Raw genomic sequence first — 18,222 nt, forward strand, 5'->3', positions numbered from 1 at the left:
AATAAAACCCCCCTGGTGCATACAGTGCATTATTTTATTTAATTAACAATCTAAATCTTGTGTTAAAATGGTCTTCTCAGATTTAAAAGGGCAAATATATGATAATGCCTGCATGCAGTACAGGTGAAGGCTAATGGGTTAAACATACATCTCACTTCATGCATTGAGATTTAGCAGCTAAACAAGGTTTTGAGATTATCCTCCAGTTAAATCAGATCTTTGAGCTGAAAGGTTTGACACAACTGTTTCAGATCTTTAAATAATGACTATAACTACTACGATTATAGCAACTAACGATCATATTCATCCTCAATTAATCTACCTACTATTTTCTTGATTAATCGTTCGGTCTATAAAATGTCAGACAATATGGGAAAAGGCCCATCACAATACTCTGGGTACTCAAGGTAACATCTTGTAATGTCTTGCTTTGTTCGACCAAAAGTTCAAAACCAGTTCAGTAGTCAGAATTACAATTATATAAAGTAATAAAGCTAGGCCTCACAAATCATACACTGGAATAGGTTTTTGCTTGAAAAATGACTCGAAAGGTTATAAAATAGTTGCAGGTTATTTTTGTGTTGATTGGTTAACTGGTTAGCCTAATTGTTACAGCTTTAATATCTCTAGGTATTATTAAGACAGGATGAAATAAAATAGATTCTTCTCCAGTAATTATTGTTAGTTTAAACCAATCTTTACACTGGGATCCTCAATGAACTTTTATTGTGCTCTCTGAGGTGTTCCAGCCTAGACAGGTCAACCAATGTGTGTCAGCGTCTGTGTTTTAATTACTATCCTCCTTCATCCTTTGGAGGGTTGTTAAACAGTATATCATCCGCTGTAACAATGTAGCTAGATCATACACACGAAACACACTAAGACGCACAACTGAAGGGTTAAAAATAGGCATACAGTTGTACGATTAGGTCACTATACAGTAAACCACAGACACAATAGGCTGCATCCCAGTAGGATTGACACCGGGGAAACGCAGTGTTTTTCCCCTTCGGGCGGTTTTGGCATTTCCATTCAGCTTCTCGTTTCTTTAATTACTTCCGAAAAGCACGAGCTGACGTTACAGTAACGTGCTCGCATCGTGACGGGAGCTCATATGTTGGCGCTGCACTGTATGTGCCGCCACCACTCTCCTTTCTCTGGCAGCCACACCCTCCCATCTCCATCTCGCACGCGTGCAGCTGTGCGGGACTGACTGTGCGTGAGTCTCCCTGTCGGGCACCCGCAGCATCAGCAACACAAAAGGGTCGGAGCTGCCGGAGCTGGGCTTTTCCTCAGCGCTGATCAGAAGGAGGAATCGCGTTCAAAAAAAGGTGGTGGCATTTTTCCTCTTTTCTTCCATATTCTTTGTCTGTTTTGCTGATTGTTTTCCATTTTCACGACGCTGATGACCTTGTCACTGTATCCCACCTCATCTCGCATTGACCCGCTCGTATCTTCCTCTCCATCCTTCGCAGATGTGTGTATGTGTGCACGATGCAAATGGGCTGGGACTTGCAATTTGATCCGACTTGAAATGCGCAAACGCCGATGTCAACAGGCCAAATTTGAATGAAGCGTTTAAAAAATAAAATAATGCTCACCATGTTAACGCTATTTGGATTTCATCTGTGTCAATATGTGATAAAAGCAAAGGCCAGATTCTTTGTTCTCCGTGCGTCTTTTACTCTGCAATTAATAGACTGTAATCCCTGTGCGGCAGCATCCACTAATCTGCCATTAACGGTTACGTATTGATCCGTGCCTTTAGGTCTATGTTGATGTAGTCTTTCACCATAGCGAGACATGGCTTTCTCCAAACGATACACAATACAGCCTTTGGCATGTCTGGATATTTGTGTCAGCTGGAGAAACCATGCACAGGCCATATGCTGCGGCCCTACATGTGCGAAGAAATTATATTATCTATTTATTTTTCTACGGGTCGTTTAAAGGCTTTTTAATCAATGCTGCATTACTGTCATCGTCAGCGTACTCTGGTGCTGAGACATGGAGGCAGGGAGAATAGATGGCAGTTTGCCAGAAATGAATTCATAAACTGCTGGTATTGGATTTATGGTGTTGGTTTGAGTAAACTGGTCTGTTTTTTTTTTTTTGGTTGGCTGCCTTCCAGGCAAGAATATGGTATTTGAGCTATTATCTGTGAGCTGTCTGTAGTAGGGTTATGGGCTGATGGTTGAGTGATGACATATTAAGACACAGCTGTGCTGTATGTGTGCCATCCGGCTCTGTGTTTTGCAGAAGAAATAGGAAAGAGCTCTCATAGTAAAGACTACGTCACTGATTCAAGAGTAGTGTTTTATAAAGTACTGCAATGTCCAGCTTCATATCCAACCTGAAGGCTTTGGATTCTCAGATGCACTGAGCTGCACAGTAAACATTAAACATGTCATCATCAGCCCAAACGATGACTAACCAAGACTTTTTCAGAGACATCTGTGGAAAGGCTTTCGCAATGACAGACAGCATCCATTTTAGTAATTTAACAACCTTTCACCTCAGATAATGCTGCAACTTTGGATTTGATTGAATCACCATGAGGCAGACAAAGACAGCCTGACTCATTATTTTCTGTGCGTTTAAATGTCAATTGATTTGCAGTCACATAGCCGCACATTTGACAAACAGGAATGGAAACTCTCAGCTTGTTTAAAAATGAAAGACCAACATTCAAAATGAACTTCAAGCCTATCACTAAAATGTACTTTGTACAAAAAGTGCTCCTTTTGTGATGCATTAGTACAATCACCTGCATGTTTTGCGTGCAAATATGTATTTTGCAAAGAAAGCTAAAGCTGTTAGATAAATGGAGTGAAGTAAATGCTCAGATCTAAGATGTAATAATCTTCTTGTGAAAACAGTATTTCTCAGGTATCAATAGTATATACAGTATTTTATATTCTATTATACAGATATTCGTATTAATACCAGAGCTGTCCTCACCTAAAGCACACAACTGTAGTGACACGCTATCACTCAATTTCTTATGAGGTCTGTCCTAATTATTCAGTGTGATGCAAGTTATTATAAACTCTTTTGAAATAGCATAACGCGCATTCTTGCTCTTAATAACACATTATGCAGTGTGTGTATAACAAGGAAATGCAGCAGGCTGTGTTATGTGTGTATGATTGCTCATGGCCTCTCTATACATGAAGTGGAGTTAAGACTCTCTGGTCATCCTGTGTGTGTGAATACATGTGGAAGTGAATATCTTTGTGAGAGCATATGTTTGTGCTGCTTTTACTAGGGGATTTCTATTTCCGCACAGAGTCAGTCAGAGGAGCATGCAGTCTGTCTTTGAAGTGCTATGCTGCTGTAATATAGGCAGCATCCAGGTTGGTGAAGCCCCATCATTACCATATCCCTTTGAGACTGCAGTGTGAAGCTGCCAAAACTGAAGAGTGGGGGAGCTGGCCTTATTACACATTAACACCATGCTGATGCACATAGCCAAGATGATTTCAGATCAGACTGATATAGAAAAAATGAAGATCTTATTGAGTTGAGAACAGAGTCGGGGAACTAAGCTGCTGTTTTTACCCAAAGAAATCAAAAAAAATTTAAAAAAGGAATCACTTTTAGACTATGACATACATTTATGACCATAATATTAATAAGCAGTTGTGGTGCACTGCATTACAAAGCATTCTAATCACACATGTGCATACACGGTTACTGTTAAACCACAATGAAAGCCTTTGTCTGCATCAGCCAGTGGAAATGATGAATGCCACTCTGTTCTTCCTGCACTGGCTATCTGGCGAGGGAAACAAAGTGTCACTTTGTGCCTCCTCAGCACAGCAGCACTAACTAACAGACACAGGAGAACGCCCATCTCTCCTCGCTCAGCACTCACACAACCCCGAATCCTCGCTGACACACCTCCTCCCCTCTGACTGTACATGTGCTCCACTCCAACACGCATCATGAACCCACACTGTCACCACTTTTCATTCCAGAGTATATGGCTGCGCCTTTTTAGAAAACCACAATCAAATTTTCATCGATATGAGAATTTCAAGGGATGTTTACCCCGTCACTCTCTAGCACGCCCACTCACACTCTCACACACACACACACACACACACACACACACACACACACACACACACACACACACACACACACACACACACACACACACACACACACACTAACTAAAGCCCTCACTGCATCTGACACCCGACTCCAGGTAATGCCCTAGATCCACAGTGACAGCAGGCAGGTGGAACGACTCATAGATACCCTCGCACACAGCGCCTGCACAACGGTAAGAAGGCATTCTTATACAAAATGTAAAAAAAAACTGTTGAAGTGTTAGGTGACGGTCTCTGACACAGTTTGTAGATTGACTTTAACTATAGATGCCATTGATTCTTTGTGTATTGTGTGGCTCTCTGTGCGAAAAACAATCCTGAGCAGATCATATCGTACAGGGAGATTTAACAAAGTGTAAAAATATTACTGCACTTCAGAATTTCTTCATTAATGTCGACTGTTAATATCGCAGTGTTTGAGATTCTGAGGCAGGAGAAGACGGCCTTTCTGTTGTTTGCACACTTGAGTATTGTCACTTAACTAATGTGGAAAATATAACCACGGTCATGTGATACATGTTGCGTGTCTAAAATCCATTGTTTCTCCACATGCACCCTGTGGATATATAAAGGATGGACAAATGCCAAGAACACCTTCGAGCATTATGTCTGAACAAAAACAAAGCATTATATAATTCATAGATGTAGTGTTTATTTCAGCCCTGTTGGACTGGGTGGTGTTTTGTCCAGTACTGCATTGATAGCTACCACTGTTGTTTGTTATCTCTAACCAGGTTTTTAGCCATGCTGGGAAGGGTCGATGGATGGCGATGATGGTTAGTCCAGTGTTTGTTTTGGTGCAGACTGAAATATCTCAACAACTACAGGATGGATTGCCATGAAATTGTGTACAGACATGTTCCTATTTGAATAATTGAATCCTACTGAAGTTGGTGCTCCCTTCACTTTTCCTGTAGCACCACCAGCAGGTCAACATTTTACTTTGCCAGTGGTATTTTTGCATAATCTCTCCTGGAAGACATTCATAGCGTTGGCCTTGATTTTTGACATTAAAGAAATGGTTGTGTCAAGAGTGAAAAAGAGAAAGCTTGAGAGAGAGAAGTTCAAACCCAACTTACTTTGTCACCTCCACACAGCGTGGCCAATCACGGCATGAAGTTGGTGTGAATGTCGGTTTTGGAAAGCGATGGTGGGATCATAGCCCCCCAATTCTGAAGTGTGGGAGGAAAGGCGTTTCTGATGAAGCACACTGGCAGCTTTAATCTTGGTACTACACTTTTCCTCAGCTCTAATTGAAGCTGACGTAGGTTTGGGTCTGACGTGCTGAACTGAACTTGTTCACTGACACACACGGGGCTCTGTTTTCGTGGCTGCTTGAACATTAGCTTTTGGTGCTTTGCCCGTTTGTTTGGTGTCTTTGTTCCCTGCACAGTTTGTACGGCACGAAGGTATAAGAAGTTGAGAGTTGCATGACCTTGAGGTCGAATAAGAACATATGTTGGGCCTCTGTTGTGCTTTATAATAGATGTCTAAGTAAGGACCAAGTTTTGTTGTCAGCTCAACATCACTCTGTTGATAGTTTGGTGATTCCATCTGCACATGCAAAAGCAAAACAGAAATGTGCAGCAATTACATAATAATGCTAAATAATGTGAATAAACACTTTGCAACCAGATGATACATTTAGGTTAACTTAAAAACAAAAGTTTGCTGCGACTACAGCAAGAATGCCAGTAAAGCTTTCTGTAATGAGCAGCGGATTCATTGATGACTCTCGACTGCTGTAAAATCACCACACACACATCTGTGCTGCAGCTGCTGCGGCCATCAGACTGCTGGTCTTAATTGTTTTTAGTCTCAATTTGCAAACCATAACATGTAGGAGATATGTGGAAAATTTGAATGCAAAACATAGAAAAAACACTAAATGAAATGCAATACATATATAGTATGTACTGTGTATATACACATATTGTATTTCCTTTTTATATATGTGTTTACTGTTTCCCAAAACTATTTTGGCTTTTTGCCTTTAAAAACTTTAAACATTGCATTTTGACGTTGTTTGCAGAGGACGTATTTCTCTGCTCAAATAGTTTTTATTTGGGCAATTTAAATCTTCCTTAAAGGTGGACATTCTGGTGATGCCAATGCACAGTGATGTCCTACCAGGGACAGCAGCTGCCTTCCTTCCAACCTGTCCTCATGCTTCAGAAAATAAAAACTCTTGATCGGACATAAACAGGATTACTGTGGGAATGATCATTATAAACCACCATGTCATGACTTGCCTTTACTCACAGTAGTGACGGGCTGAGATTACGATTAATCACCACGCGCCTGTTATTTATTTCCACATTTGTAATTTTGCCCAACCCTTTCTCACGTTTACTTTTACACAACGAGTACTCTTGCTTTTGTGCTGCTCAGTACAGCTGCTGTTGAAACATCAGGAGAAACACGTGCACGTATGCCAAGTGAACTATTTCAGTCTGTTTGTAGTGATGAGGATTTGTTGTTGTGTCTCTCCTCTGGCACCTGCTGTTGCTAATATGTTGCCATGAAAACCAGAGGCTGGAGATTGAGACGAAGAGTTGATGTTGATGAGACGTCATGGAAGTGTGAACCCTAAGTTGATAACGCCGATCGTTCGGATATACATGATAGATGTTCTGTTTAGAAGTGCTTCCTCATCCAACCCCTTCCCATGTCACCCCTCATGCCATGCTCATGTTTCCCACTGTGAGTGCACCTGATGCTAACAGACCTAACAAACCAAAACTGTCTCTGTTCTGTATTTATTTCACCGTTTTCTCCCAAAGCAACAGCGGTGGACAGCGGCGACGCTCATCTGGGTAAAACGAGCTTTGTGCAAAAGGGCAGATCGATGTTCCCTAAGGTTTTACTGCAGTGGTGCGCAGCCATCTCGAGCTGTGCAGCTGAAATAGGTAAACTGTTACACGGCTCCGCCACGTTCGTCTGTCTGCTTTGTCAGCAAGCTACTTGTGCTGTGAGGTTATGGCACTTAGCCGCTACAACACTAAGCCATGCCTTTGGACTTTGGTAGTTGTCTGGTGCAGAGCTGTGTCGCCATCGAAATGATGTTGAGCTGTCGGGTCGTTTCGAGAGCGCTGAGACACAGCATCGTGTAATGCCGCCGCCATACTATGATGCAGCTGTATCCTTGTCAAAGGCATCTCTCTGCTTCTGTAGAGCACATGGCTGCACCTCGTGCTTTTCTCATCCCATCTCTAGCTTCTCCCAAAGTCTGTCCGCTGCAGCAATAGGACTGCAAACACGCACTAGTACAACAACAAAACATGTCACACACTGGCTTCCTAGCACACAGATACTTTCTCAACATTAGGCCTTGCAGCCGAGCCCAGTCAACACATGTAAATAATCAGACAAACAAAACAAGAATCCACAATATCTCTCTTCACACCAGCAGACACAATCACACACTGTCTGTGTTCACACACCCCAACTACCAAACATGCTTGTTCGCTCCTTGTTCTACGCTGGCAGGACAAAGAGCCTATTTTGGAGCGAGACATTTCTGAGAGAGTCTGTCCGGCTCTGACACCCTTAGGAAGGAAGCCCACAGCATGCTGATCCCACTGGAGACAGCGGGCCTCTCTCCGTCTCTCTCAGTACTGTCTCACGCTCACTGGTTTTGTACTGCCGCTGCCGGCCTTGCGGTTTCACACAACACACATTTCCCGCTGTGCATCAGAAAACCTCTGGCTCGGCCAACGTGCTGCAGACGGGTGTTTGAGGAGGCAATCTGTGGTTTGTTGGTTCCTGTCGGTTTATGAAATGCAAATAAAAAGGTGGTTTGATTGATTATTTCTGCTGTGGATCTCTTATCCGTAGCCGTAGCAAAGGGTTATCCTGCTGGAAGTGAACATGTTCAACTCAGGTGCTGTTAGTCTTTTTTTTATGTGTAATTTCGGCACTTTCTGTACCTTAGCTGTTTGTTGTCATTTCAGATGTACAGCTGACAACAAGCTACAACAGAGCGGCCTCAGAGGGCTCATTTTGCTTTATCTTGCCCAAGACAAACCAAAAGCCCTTCTGCAAGAGTTTAAAAAAAAGCAGAGCTTTTTAATAGTAATGCTACAGGGGATGGAGAGCAAAACAAAAGACATGAAGTCCAACTGCAGCTCTGCTCTAGCACTGTAAATACTAAGTGCCCCGTCCTGATCTCTCGTGTGTCTCTCCTCTCTTTTCCCTCGATTAAACGCTCACACTTGCTCCTCTTACCCTCCTGCAGTAAAGGCGATAACAGCATCCACATGCTCACTTCCTTCTTCTCTGACCACAGCCAAGGTGTGCAGTGACCATGGCAACGGACGCCACGGAAACTAGGCATGACATGCTTTTAGAGGTAACCGAATCCAAAGTCCCAGGTAAATAGGAAAAATGAGTGCTCTTAGAGACGTCTTAAAGAGACATTGTATCAAAGCAGATTCAGTGATCAAATCATGAGAGTGAAGTGACCTCCTGTTAGTGTCTGTTTAATGTGGTTTGTTTCAATGTCTCTTTAAGAACTGCATGGTGTGGTGACGGGTTGGACTTGAGCCTCTACATGCGAGTGGTGTGCTGTGTTGCTGACTTCTCTGATCTGCTCTTTACTTGCTTTTGTTTGATGCCTTCATTCCGTTTTAAGACATCATTTGATGAGTGGTGTAAAGAAATAGAAACACAACACAAATAATATAATAATGTCACAAGGATAAGGATTAATCAGGCAGATTTTAGCCAGACTAGCTTGTTTCTCCCTGTTTTCAGTCTTTATGCTAATCTAAGCTAACAGGCTGCTGGCAGTAGTTTCATATCTTGAAGACAGATGTGGTAGACGGGTTTATCTTCTCATCTAACTCTCTGCTAGAAAGCCAAACGAGTGTATTTCCCAAGATTTCAAACTAAAGGAAATCCATTCATTTACTCTACAACATCCTGCAATTTATTTAGCTGGCTATGTTGTTATTATTGTATTAGAACATTGAGCTGTGGCATTGTGTGCTTTGCATCTTTTGTTTGTAGAAAAAGTACAATTGGAAAGCAGATCAACACCTTCCTCTCCGCCATAAGCTCACAAGAAGCGAGCGTTAACCCCCAGCGTTCGGTTGGGTCCTGCTCTGTAGAGTGCTGCCACTGAGTCGTCTACGCTGCAGAAACAAATTGTCCTTTCTTGTTTCACGCATGAGTGTGTGAGCATGCCAACGGCAGTGCATTATGGGCTTCGTATCAGAGTAGAAACATTGGCACTGATGCAGGAATAGCATTCTGCAGGGAAACGGAACATCTGGGTCCCACCAGAATATCCTTCACTGCACTGAGACGGAGGAAAAAAGAGTGGGTCGCACTCGGGCTTAATACCCGTCAGACCCTCTCTTTCTTCATCAATTCCATCAGTGCTCACACAATTCTCAATTGAAATATATATATATAAAATAAACAAGGCAAAGATTAAAAATTGAACGTGACGTTTTATAGTCGCTCTGTAATTTACCTCAGAACTACCACCCTGAGAGATTCCAATAAATAATGTAACTGTTGGAAACATTTCGTCATCGTTTTAGAGCAAACGTCTAATCGATTAATTATGAGAAGAATCAATCGGCGATGAAATCAATCGTTGACTGCAACCTTCCTTGTAACCACAACGGCTAAAGTGTTGCTCCAACCACATAAGCGGTTCTTCAAGAAATTGTTGGACAATTTGGGATATGCCTTTATTTGCTTTCTTGTCGAGAGTTAGATGAGAAGGTAACAATATGACGTTTACCGTTGGCCATCTGTTAGCTTAGACAAGAAACGAGGAACGACTAGCCTGGATCTGTCCAAAAATACCGTAGCAAATGAAGCGTACTTCCCAAATTGACAGATAAAAAAGGAGGATGGGAGTAAAAGACATATAAGTACATGACATAAGTACAGCTGGAGAGAAGGGTTCTTAAGTTAGTGGTGCCATTTGGGGAATAAAAATCTAATAAACCTTTCAGATAAAATTAGATTTTCTTTTAATTGTTTATTTGAGGATCCCCATTAGAAGCACATGTGTGTTCCTTTAGTCTTCCTGGGGTCCTGAACAATGACATACAATACAGACATAAAACACAAACCAATGAGAGAAATTAAGGATGAAGAAGTAACAGACTTAGCAGTTCAATTGTTTTTATTATAACATAAAAACAGAGAAATTAATGTATAAAGTGATACCAAAAGCAAGCAGACTAAACAGATAGATAAATGAATGGATTTGAGGATATTATTAATAACATAATAAACACACACAATCATGTAAGAGTATGTGTTTATTCTGTTATTTGGGAAGATATTTAATCGTATGCTTATTAAAATATATGCAAAATCATCTGTATTTGTCCCGGTCATAACGGTTGGCTTGTGGAGATGCAGGGTGTCTGTGTGACATTATCGCACACTTTATGAGCTGATACCGATCTTTGGTAGAGACGATAGATTTCTATTTGTTTGTGATTTTCATGAGTCACATTCACTCTTAGTTAATCTTGCACATTGTCTGTTTACATAAAGCAGTACAACTATAGAATCATAACGAATACTTCCCACATTCTCCTTATTTTTTACATCTTAGTCCGTACATAAATACACACAAAGCACTTAAACTCTCCCACGCAAAAATGAAAGAGTCGAGGATCTACGTGGGGAAATTAGTTTACTGTATCATTTCCCATGATGCCTCTGGTACAGTGAGCAGCATGCAAAGTGAAATCCCACACCAGTTGCTACTTATAGCTCTGAAAGGGATACCCACAGAGCCCTGAGAACGCCTGTCTGCACAGCGGTGTAGAGTAGCTGTGGAGCTCTGTAACCTCAACCGCTTAGTTCATGCAGTGGACCTCCACAAGTACACAGAGACAAAAACAAAACACACAGCCGGACATGCGTAGCCACACAAAGCAATGCTGAGACGCGCTCTATTTATTTGAGCTAAAAGATATCTGTTTACATTTTTCAAATGACATCATGTAAACAAAATCTCATCTTTGGAATCCTGAGGAGAGACCAGAGCGATGTTTTTCCCCTTTTACACATGGGAAAGTTTAGCTTATGTGTAAGAGTTTATGACTTTGTGGCAGGAAAGAGGAGGAGGAAGTAAAAATATCAAGTAAAAGTCCATAAGTTATTTCCTTATGAACCAGCACAGGATTTTATTACCAACTGCTCGGTTTTATCACGTAGGTCGGAACACGTTTTTATATATGGTAGCACATTGCACCTGAGTGATTAGTAGTGAGATGTGTAATTAAGTAATAATGAAAGTCATAGCACACTTTTATCTCTTGGAGAGCTGTTATCTATTGAAGTGAATGAGGTCAAATGTAGTAAAGGTCACACATTTGACATTAACTTCTTAGAGCCTGGAAGTCCTCGTGGGTTTTCACTGCTTTCCTTTCTGTCAGGACCAATCATGGATTTGCTTTACAGTCAGTAATTCAGGGATTTGTTCACCATTGTTGTGTGCGTGCTCCCTTTTTCTGCGTGTAGTTTATCTTTCCCACTTCCTTTTTAAAATGCGAGTAAGTATGAACCAAAGAGCCAAGGTTTTCTTCTCATTTCATCTGCTATTTTGATTCATTTCCATTTAATAAAATCAATCTACACACGTGCATTCAAAAGCACGGCCATATGCAGCGCCCTGCTCGTTACCTCGCCCGACAGCGAGATATAAAGATTGATGATCTGATTGCATGTAGCTGTGGTTGTCATCTATTTTCTTTTTGCCAACAGAGAGAAAGCGTCAGGGCAAATTCCAGCCCTTCAGACGACTCTTTGGGAAGAAGAAGAAGAGGGAGGTGAAAGGGGGCCTTGATGGAGCAGAGCTAAAGGCGAGTCTTTCTACTGGGGAAGTGTGCAATGGAGTTGTATCTGACGATGAGGAGTCCAATCAAAATCTGAGGTAACTACACAGATTAAGTTACATTTTGTAATAAGTTATACATAAGGAAACTGAACTTGCCCTTTTGTCATTTTATTAGTGCTCTTAAAAGCTGCAGGGCCCATTCAGGAAGTTTGTGAATGTATTGTCGCCTTTTATCCAGACATATTGAGCAACTTTGGTTTCTTATCAGATTTCTCTCACTTTCAGAAACATGAAAGTGTCTTTCACATTCTGCAAGTTGTGGTTGCGCACTATCTATAGAGAAAAGGGTGAGGCTCGTTACCAACACAACTTCTGAAAGGCTTAACATGATTTCAGCCTTTAGTTGATGTGCTGTAACTGCTGGTGTGTAAAGAGGTCATTCATTTGTGTAAAAATGATTTACGGAGAAGCCCGCTCATGATAAATGAATGAATAACTGGCAGTAAGCACACACTGTAACTCTGAAGACGTTCCTTTTCTTCTGCAGGGAGTTGAATCCCATCGGATCACGAGCCCTCTCACACGACAGCATCTTTATCCCAGAGGATCCGGCGCCCGAGCCCGTTCTAGATCACAGCATGTCCCAGGAAAACGTCTCGGATAAAGTTCGGAATCTGCAGGTGGGTGTAGGTGCAGTGGTGTGCACTCATTTGAACAGTTATTTTCTGTCTACGTAAATAACGTGTTTCCTTTTCTGTCGGTCAAACAGAAGCAGATAGCACAAGGTATAAAGTTTGGCCAGAGGCCTCCTTCTCTGAGGAAAAGTGAAGGAGATGAGGGAAGTTCAGATGAGGAAGAGGTTCCCCGGAGTCCTCTGAAGGTTCTGGCCCAGGTAGAAGTCGAGCCAGCAAGCACAGAGCCAAAGGTAAAAAACCTATTAACGCATTCTTATTACAGTTTGGATCCATTTTTAAAGGAGAACTCCACCAATTTTACACACCGTACTATTGCATAGGTTTAAAATGTTTTATAAAGCCTTTTGGGGCTCCATAGGGAGCTGCACAAAAGTGAGCCATTGTAGGTAAATACATAGTAATTACAAAGCCGGGGGATGGAGGGCATATGTAGAGAAAAACCTCTGTTATTAAGGTTGCAAATTTACGAGCAAAAAACTCACGAGTATTTCCTTATTGCTGAATCCGATCGCAAAGTCCTATTTGATTAGGTCATCCCCTGCAAAATAAATACACGGCAAACTGCAGCATTTGGGTCGTGATGAGGTTGATCCAACCTCATAGATTTGTGTTTTTAATCTCAGAGAATTTCTGAGTTTCTTCTCGCAAATGTACAACTTTAATTTTGGAAAGTGAGTTTTTTCTTGGATATACCGAAGGAGGGTATTGTTTTTTTTTTTTTTTTTTACCTACAATGGCCCTAATACGTAGTCGTATACTTGAGTCATCGTCTGAAGACTAGAAGTTTGAAAATGAAATAAATCTGGAGGAGTTTACCAGACCTCTGTAGCCTCCTCATCTCTGCTTGAGGCTACATTAGCCGCTACTAGCATAATTCACCTAAATCTCCAACTGAACTGTCAGCAAGGGAAACAAAGGACAATATCTTTGCTTCTGTCGAATCCATTTTGATCCTTTTCTTTTACCGTCCATCGTGAGTCTGACTGTGTTAGGTGGAGCACTCTTTAAGGTATGGTGTTTACAGTTTTCAATAAACGCTCTGTTATTGTCACAAAAGCAGGTCCAGGGGGCTCAACAAGCCGGACCACACAGCACCACCCCAGTGAAGTCACCGAGGTCCAGACGAGTTCTTCCGCCCACTGGTACTATCGAGTCCATCAATCTGGATTCTGTTCCACAGTCTGTTCCTCGCTTAGACAACACCGCTGCCAAGCATAAACTGTCAGTCAAACCTAAAAACCAGAGGATTTCCCGCAAACACCGGCGGTTTACACAGGTGAGACAAAGTCTACCTTTGAGTCACCTCAAATCGGTCTTAGCATGTTGTAGATTTTATTTCCCACCCTTTGTGTTTAAAAAAATAGGAGCTAAACATATTTTCACATTCTCAGGATCTCCAAGAGGTATCTATTCCTGGTGTGGTGCAAGAGGACCTCGAGGCGGCAGGTGTCTCCACAGACGACCAGCGCAGAGCATCTGTCGAGTCCCAAGAGAGCTTCAAGAAACAGAGACTCCATGAGGAGGAGAGACAGGGGACGAGGAAGATGAGGGGGCTGGAGGAACAGAGGCTCAAGCAGCAGGAGGAGGAGGAGAAGAGGAAGAGAGCAGCAGAGGAGCTGAGGCTGCGTGAACTAGAGGAGGAGAGGTGTCGTAAACAGCAGGAGGAGGAAGAACAAAGGCTTAGAGAAGAGGCTGAGAGAAGGAGGAGGGAGGAAGAGGAGAGAGTGATCAGAGTGGAAGAGGAAAGGAGGCGGCGAGAGGAGGAAGAGCGGATGCGGAGGGAGATGGAGGAGGAAAGGAGGATACAAGAGGAACGGGAGCGCCGACAGCGGGAGGAGGAGGAGGAGGAGAGGAGACGACTGGAGGAGCAGAGGAGGAAAGAGGAGGAGGAAGCGAGGAGGCAGCAGGAGCTTGAGGCCAAGAAGAAGAGAAAGCTAAGAAAGGAGGAAGAGGAAAGAAAGAAAAAGGAAAAAATGGAGAAGCTGAGGTTGCAGGAGATTGAAGAAAAGAAAGAAATAGAATCAGAGAGGATGAGGAAGGAAGAGGAGGAGCAGAGGAGGGCCGAGGAGCTGCGCTGGAGGGAGATGGAGGAGAGACAGAGGCCTTTCTCTTTCAAAGTTTCCTCTGTAGAAAAACAGATTTTGTTCCAGAAGGTCAACCTGACGCCTGTTACGCCGGCCTCCAGCCACCAGAGCGGTGCTGTAGCTGAGCAAAGAGACAGCGCAAAGTCTTCCTCCTCTGAAGGACCAGAATCCCCCAACCTGCCAACGTCTCCATATGTCCCCCACACAGCCATCTTAGTGACGGGCGCACAGCTCTGTGGGACAGCCGTCAATTTAGACCAGATCAAAGACACCGCCTGCAAGTCTCTGCTGGGTTTGGGAGAGGATAGAAAGGCCCAGGGAACACCGCCGACCAAGAGCAAGACTTCACCGGACCGCAAGTCTGGCAAAACCAAATCCCTCAACGAGTCCTCGCTCTCTCCAGACCAGTGCGTCCTGGCAGAGTGGGCGAGCATCAGATCAAAGATATTCAAGGGGGTAGAGGAGGGGAAATACGACGAGTACCCAGAGCCAAGCAAGAACCAGCCTCAGCCCAGCAGTGAAGACCCGCCTGCGTTCTCCCACACGAACCTCAGGAAGACCATGTCTGCTAGCGCCAAGTTCTCCATCACCCCTGCGAAGAAGAAGTTTGGAGATTCAAACAGAAACTCTGAGGTGTTCAGTGCAGATGACAAGGAAGCGGGAGAGGAAACCACTCCGTCAGACAGCCCCACCGCAACCTCCCCAGCTCCAACCACTAAACCTCAGAACAGAACGAGTAAAACTGTCCGGATCGTAGAAAGAGGGTCAGAGGAATGTATGTTTGCCAAAGACCTCCCCTCTTTCCTGGTTCCCAGCCCTGGAGGCAGACCTGAGGGGGCAGAGATGAAGTGCAGGGCTCAGAGTGATACGGGGGTGATTGAAAGTAGAGATGAGGAGGGAGAGGAGCGAGGCCAGGACGGTGACAATGACAATCCCTCGCCTTTTGGCATAAAGCTGAGGAGGACCAACTTCTCCCTCCGCTTTCACAGCGAACAGTCCACTGAGAAAAGGAAGAAGCGATACAGTGCTGGGGACAGCTTTGACGGCGTCCCTTCACCTCTCACCCCCATTGAGCCCGACTCTGATGCTTCCTCTGTCTTTTCTGACAAATCCACAAGCCCATCATCGCCTCAGACAGAAGGCGCGGCCGGCAAGTACTTACATGCATCTGCCTCCCCCGCCGTCCCTCGGGCTAAACCGGGTAAGTCTACCAGCCCGACAGCACACAGCGAAAGTGAGAAAGTGCTTTCCAAGCCCCCGCTCTACCGAAGACCAACCACATCACCCAAACCTAGTGGAGCAGTTCCCACACCTCCCCCATCGCCGCTACCTAAAGAGGTCCACGGGCCTCCCAGCGATGCCGTGATCCAGAGGACGGGGGCCGCAGAGTCATCCAGCCAGGAGCAGAAGAACAGGAGTGAGGAACATTCAGCGGTGGCCCAGTTACACCGGAGCAGCCAGGTGCAAGAAGAGGAGCCGAAGGAGAAGAGATCCTTCTTCCCCTCCATCAACATCCCCTGGAGAGAGAAGACGGACAGGAAGACGGAGCTCATCAAGAAAGGTCAGCGTTGCTTTGATCAAGCACTAAGCTGTTAGTGCCAATACTCCAACATATAGCATCTGCTTGGCTTAAAAGAAGAGTTTGATATTTTGGGTAATATGTTTATTTTTACAAATGAACAATTATTTTCATTATGGATTATTCTGCCAATTATTTTCTTTGCTTGCTTTGCGAGTTCAAAACTCAAATATATTCTGTTTGATATGATATAAAACTGATAAAAGCAGGAAATCTCCACATTGGAGAGGCTGAAAACAGCTTTTTATGCCATTTTTTGCTTGAAAAATGACTCAATCGCAAAATAGTTGCTTATTATTTATCTGTTGAGATAAATCGTTGCAGATCTAGATAAGAGGATCGATACTACTCTAATGTCTGTACGGTAAATAAGTTGCCGTAAGTACTTACAGCAACATTTAATATTTTAGTGCTTTAGCTTTTGTTAAATTACAAATGGGTTTTTTTTGTAGAGCTAATGGTTTGCACGAGTAATATATCAATACGCTTGTGTTCTGTTGCAGAAAAACCATCGCTACAGAGCAGGCACTCACTGGACAGTGCGAAGGTCCAGGAGAAGGAGACTGGGCCCTTGTGGATCACGCTGGCTCTGCAGAAGCAGAAAGGCTTCAGGGAGCAGCAGCAGAGCAGAGACGACCGCCGCAGCCACAGAGAGGCCAAACTGGCTGAGAAACAATCTAAAGATAGAGACAGTGTATGTGCCCCCAGATGGTCTCTTTTACACACTTTGTAAAATTATTTTTGACAGTCACATAATCTTCCTCTTATACAATCACTCCTCTTTTGTGCAGGTTACGCTGGTGAGCCCCACGGAGAGCAGGGGAAGCGGCAGCACCAGTCCTTCTTCTAAACCTCAGACACCGGAGGAGCCCAAGAGACCCGACAGCCTCCTGGGACGGTTTGAGCGTCGAGAACACCTGAAAAAAGCCAACACTTTACCTAGCTCTGTCACTGGTACGGACGTGCACGTTTAATAAATAATAAGACATAACATGCGGAAATGATTATTTCAGTGAGTGAGTGATCTTAATTTATTAAGTGAAAATGGCAAAAAAATAAAATAATAATTCTGAAATGTGAGAATGAGCTGCTTTTTTTTAGTTTTCTTGTTATTGTTTGGTCTGTGCAACATTTCCCACTGGGATTATTAATTTACTATACATTAACAATATAAACATTAATACAGAATATATTTCACATTAGGATAGAGCTGCAACAATGAGTCAATTAAACATTTCGTCAATTGACAGAAAATGAATCAATGACTATTTTGATAAACAATTAATTGGTCATTATTCTTGGGCTGTAGAAAATGGTAAAGGGCATTTTTCAAAGGTTTCTGATGTTTTAAAACCATCTATATATTAAAAAGATCACTAACTGATAATGAAGATAAACAGCTGCAGCTAAATGTTTCATAACGAATAGATTTGCAACTTATTTTTGTTCTTGATTTGTTGTGTCAGTTGAGATTGCAGACTCTACACCGTCGCCACCTGCTGTCAAGGAGGTGTCAAAGCGCTTCCCCTCCAGTGACTCTCCGCAGGTGTCCACAGAGCCGGCGTGGCTGGCCCTGGCCAAGCGAAAGGCCAAAGCCTGGAGCGACTGTCCTCAGATCATCAAATAACTTCACGCTGGGCTCTGGCCTGCATTGAGACTGCACACTGCCCACGGACTCTGAAGCACCTTGAGAGTCACCATCACCTGTTCCTTCCCTCCCAAAGACTCACCACGAAAACCCTCCTGAACTGTGAAACAAGTAAAGCCCTCCATCACCTCGTAACCCCCCCCCCACACACACAAACACACACTGGCTGGTACTATTATCATGTTAAAGTGCGCTTCACATTCAAATATTCCAATACAATCGCACAGATATATGTAAACAATTGTTGCGCGCATGCACATACTGTATACAAACACAAAGTAT

At 43.3% G+C, this 18,222-nt stretch overlaps 1 protein-coding gene across 3 annotated transcripts; it reads left to right on the forward strand.

Moving 5' to 3' along the window:
* Nucleotides 1–107: 107 nt before the first annotated feature.
* cracd (capping protein inhibiting regulator of actin dynamics) lies at nt 108–18,190 on the forward strand. 3 transcript variants are annotated; one of them, XM_029429997.1, is made up of 10 exons: nt 108–1,331; nt 6,902–7,027; nt 11,862–12,030; nt 12,482–12,614; nt 12,704–12,859; nt 13,687–13,905; nt 14,021–16,274; nt 16,796–16,986; nt 17,084–17,246; nt 17,759–18,190. In XM_029429997.1, exons 2-10 carry the CDS (start codon nt 6,967–6,969, stop codon nt 17,917–17,919), a joined length of 3,507 nt encoding a protein of 1,168 aa, XP_029285857.1. In that variant the 5' UTR covers nt 108–1,331; nt 6,902–6,966; the 3' UTR covers nt 17,920–18,190. The 3 variants fall into 3 exon arrangements, with proteins under 3 accessions (XP_029285857.1, XP_029285858.1, XP_029285859.1); XM_029429998.1 differs by lacking the exon at nt 6,902–7,027; XM_029429999.1 differs by lacking the exons at nt 108–1,331; nt 6,902–7,027 and adding an exon at nt 3,481–4,291.
* The last annotated feature ends 32 nt before the right edge of the window (nt 18,191–18,222 follow it).

Source organism: Cottoperca gobio, chromosome 4 (assembly GCF_900634415.1).
Source record: "Cottoperca gobio chromosome 4, fCotGob3.1, whole genome shotgun sequence".
Lineage (NCBI taxonomy): Eukaryota > Metazoa > Chordata > Actinopteri > Perciformes > Bovichtidae > Cottoperca > Cottoperca gobio.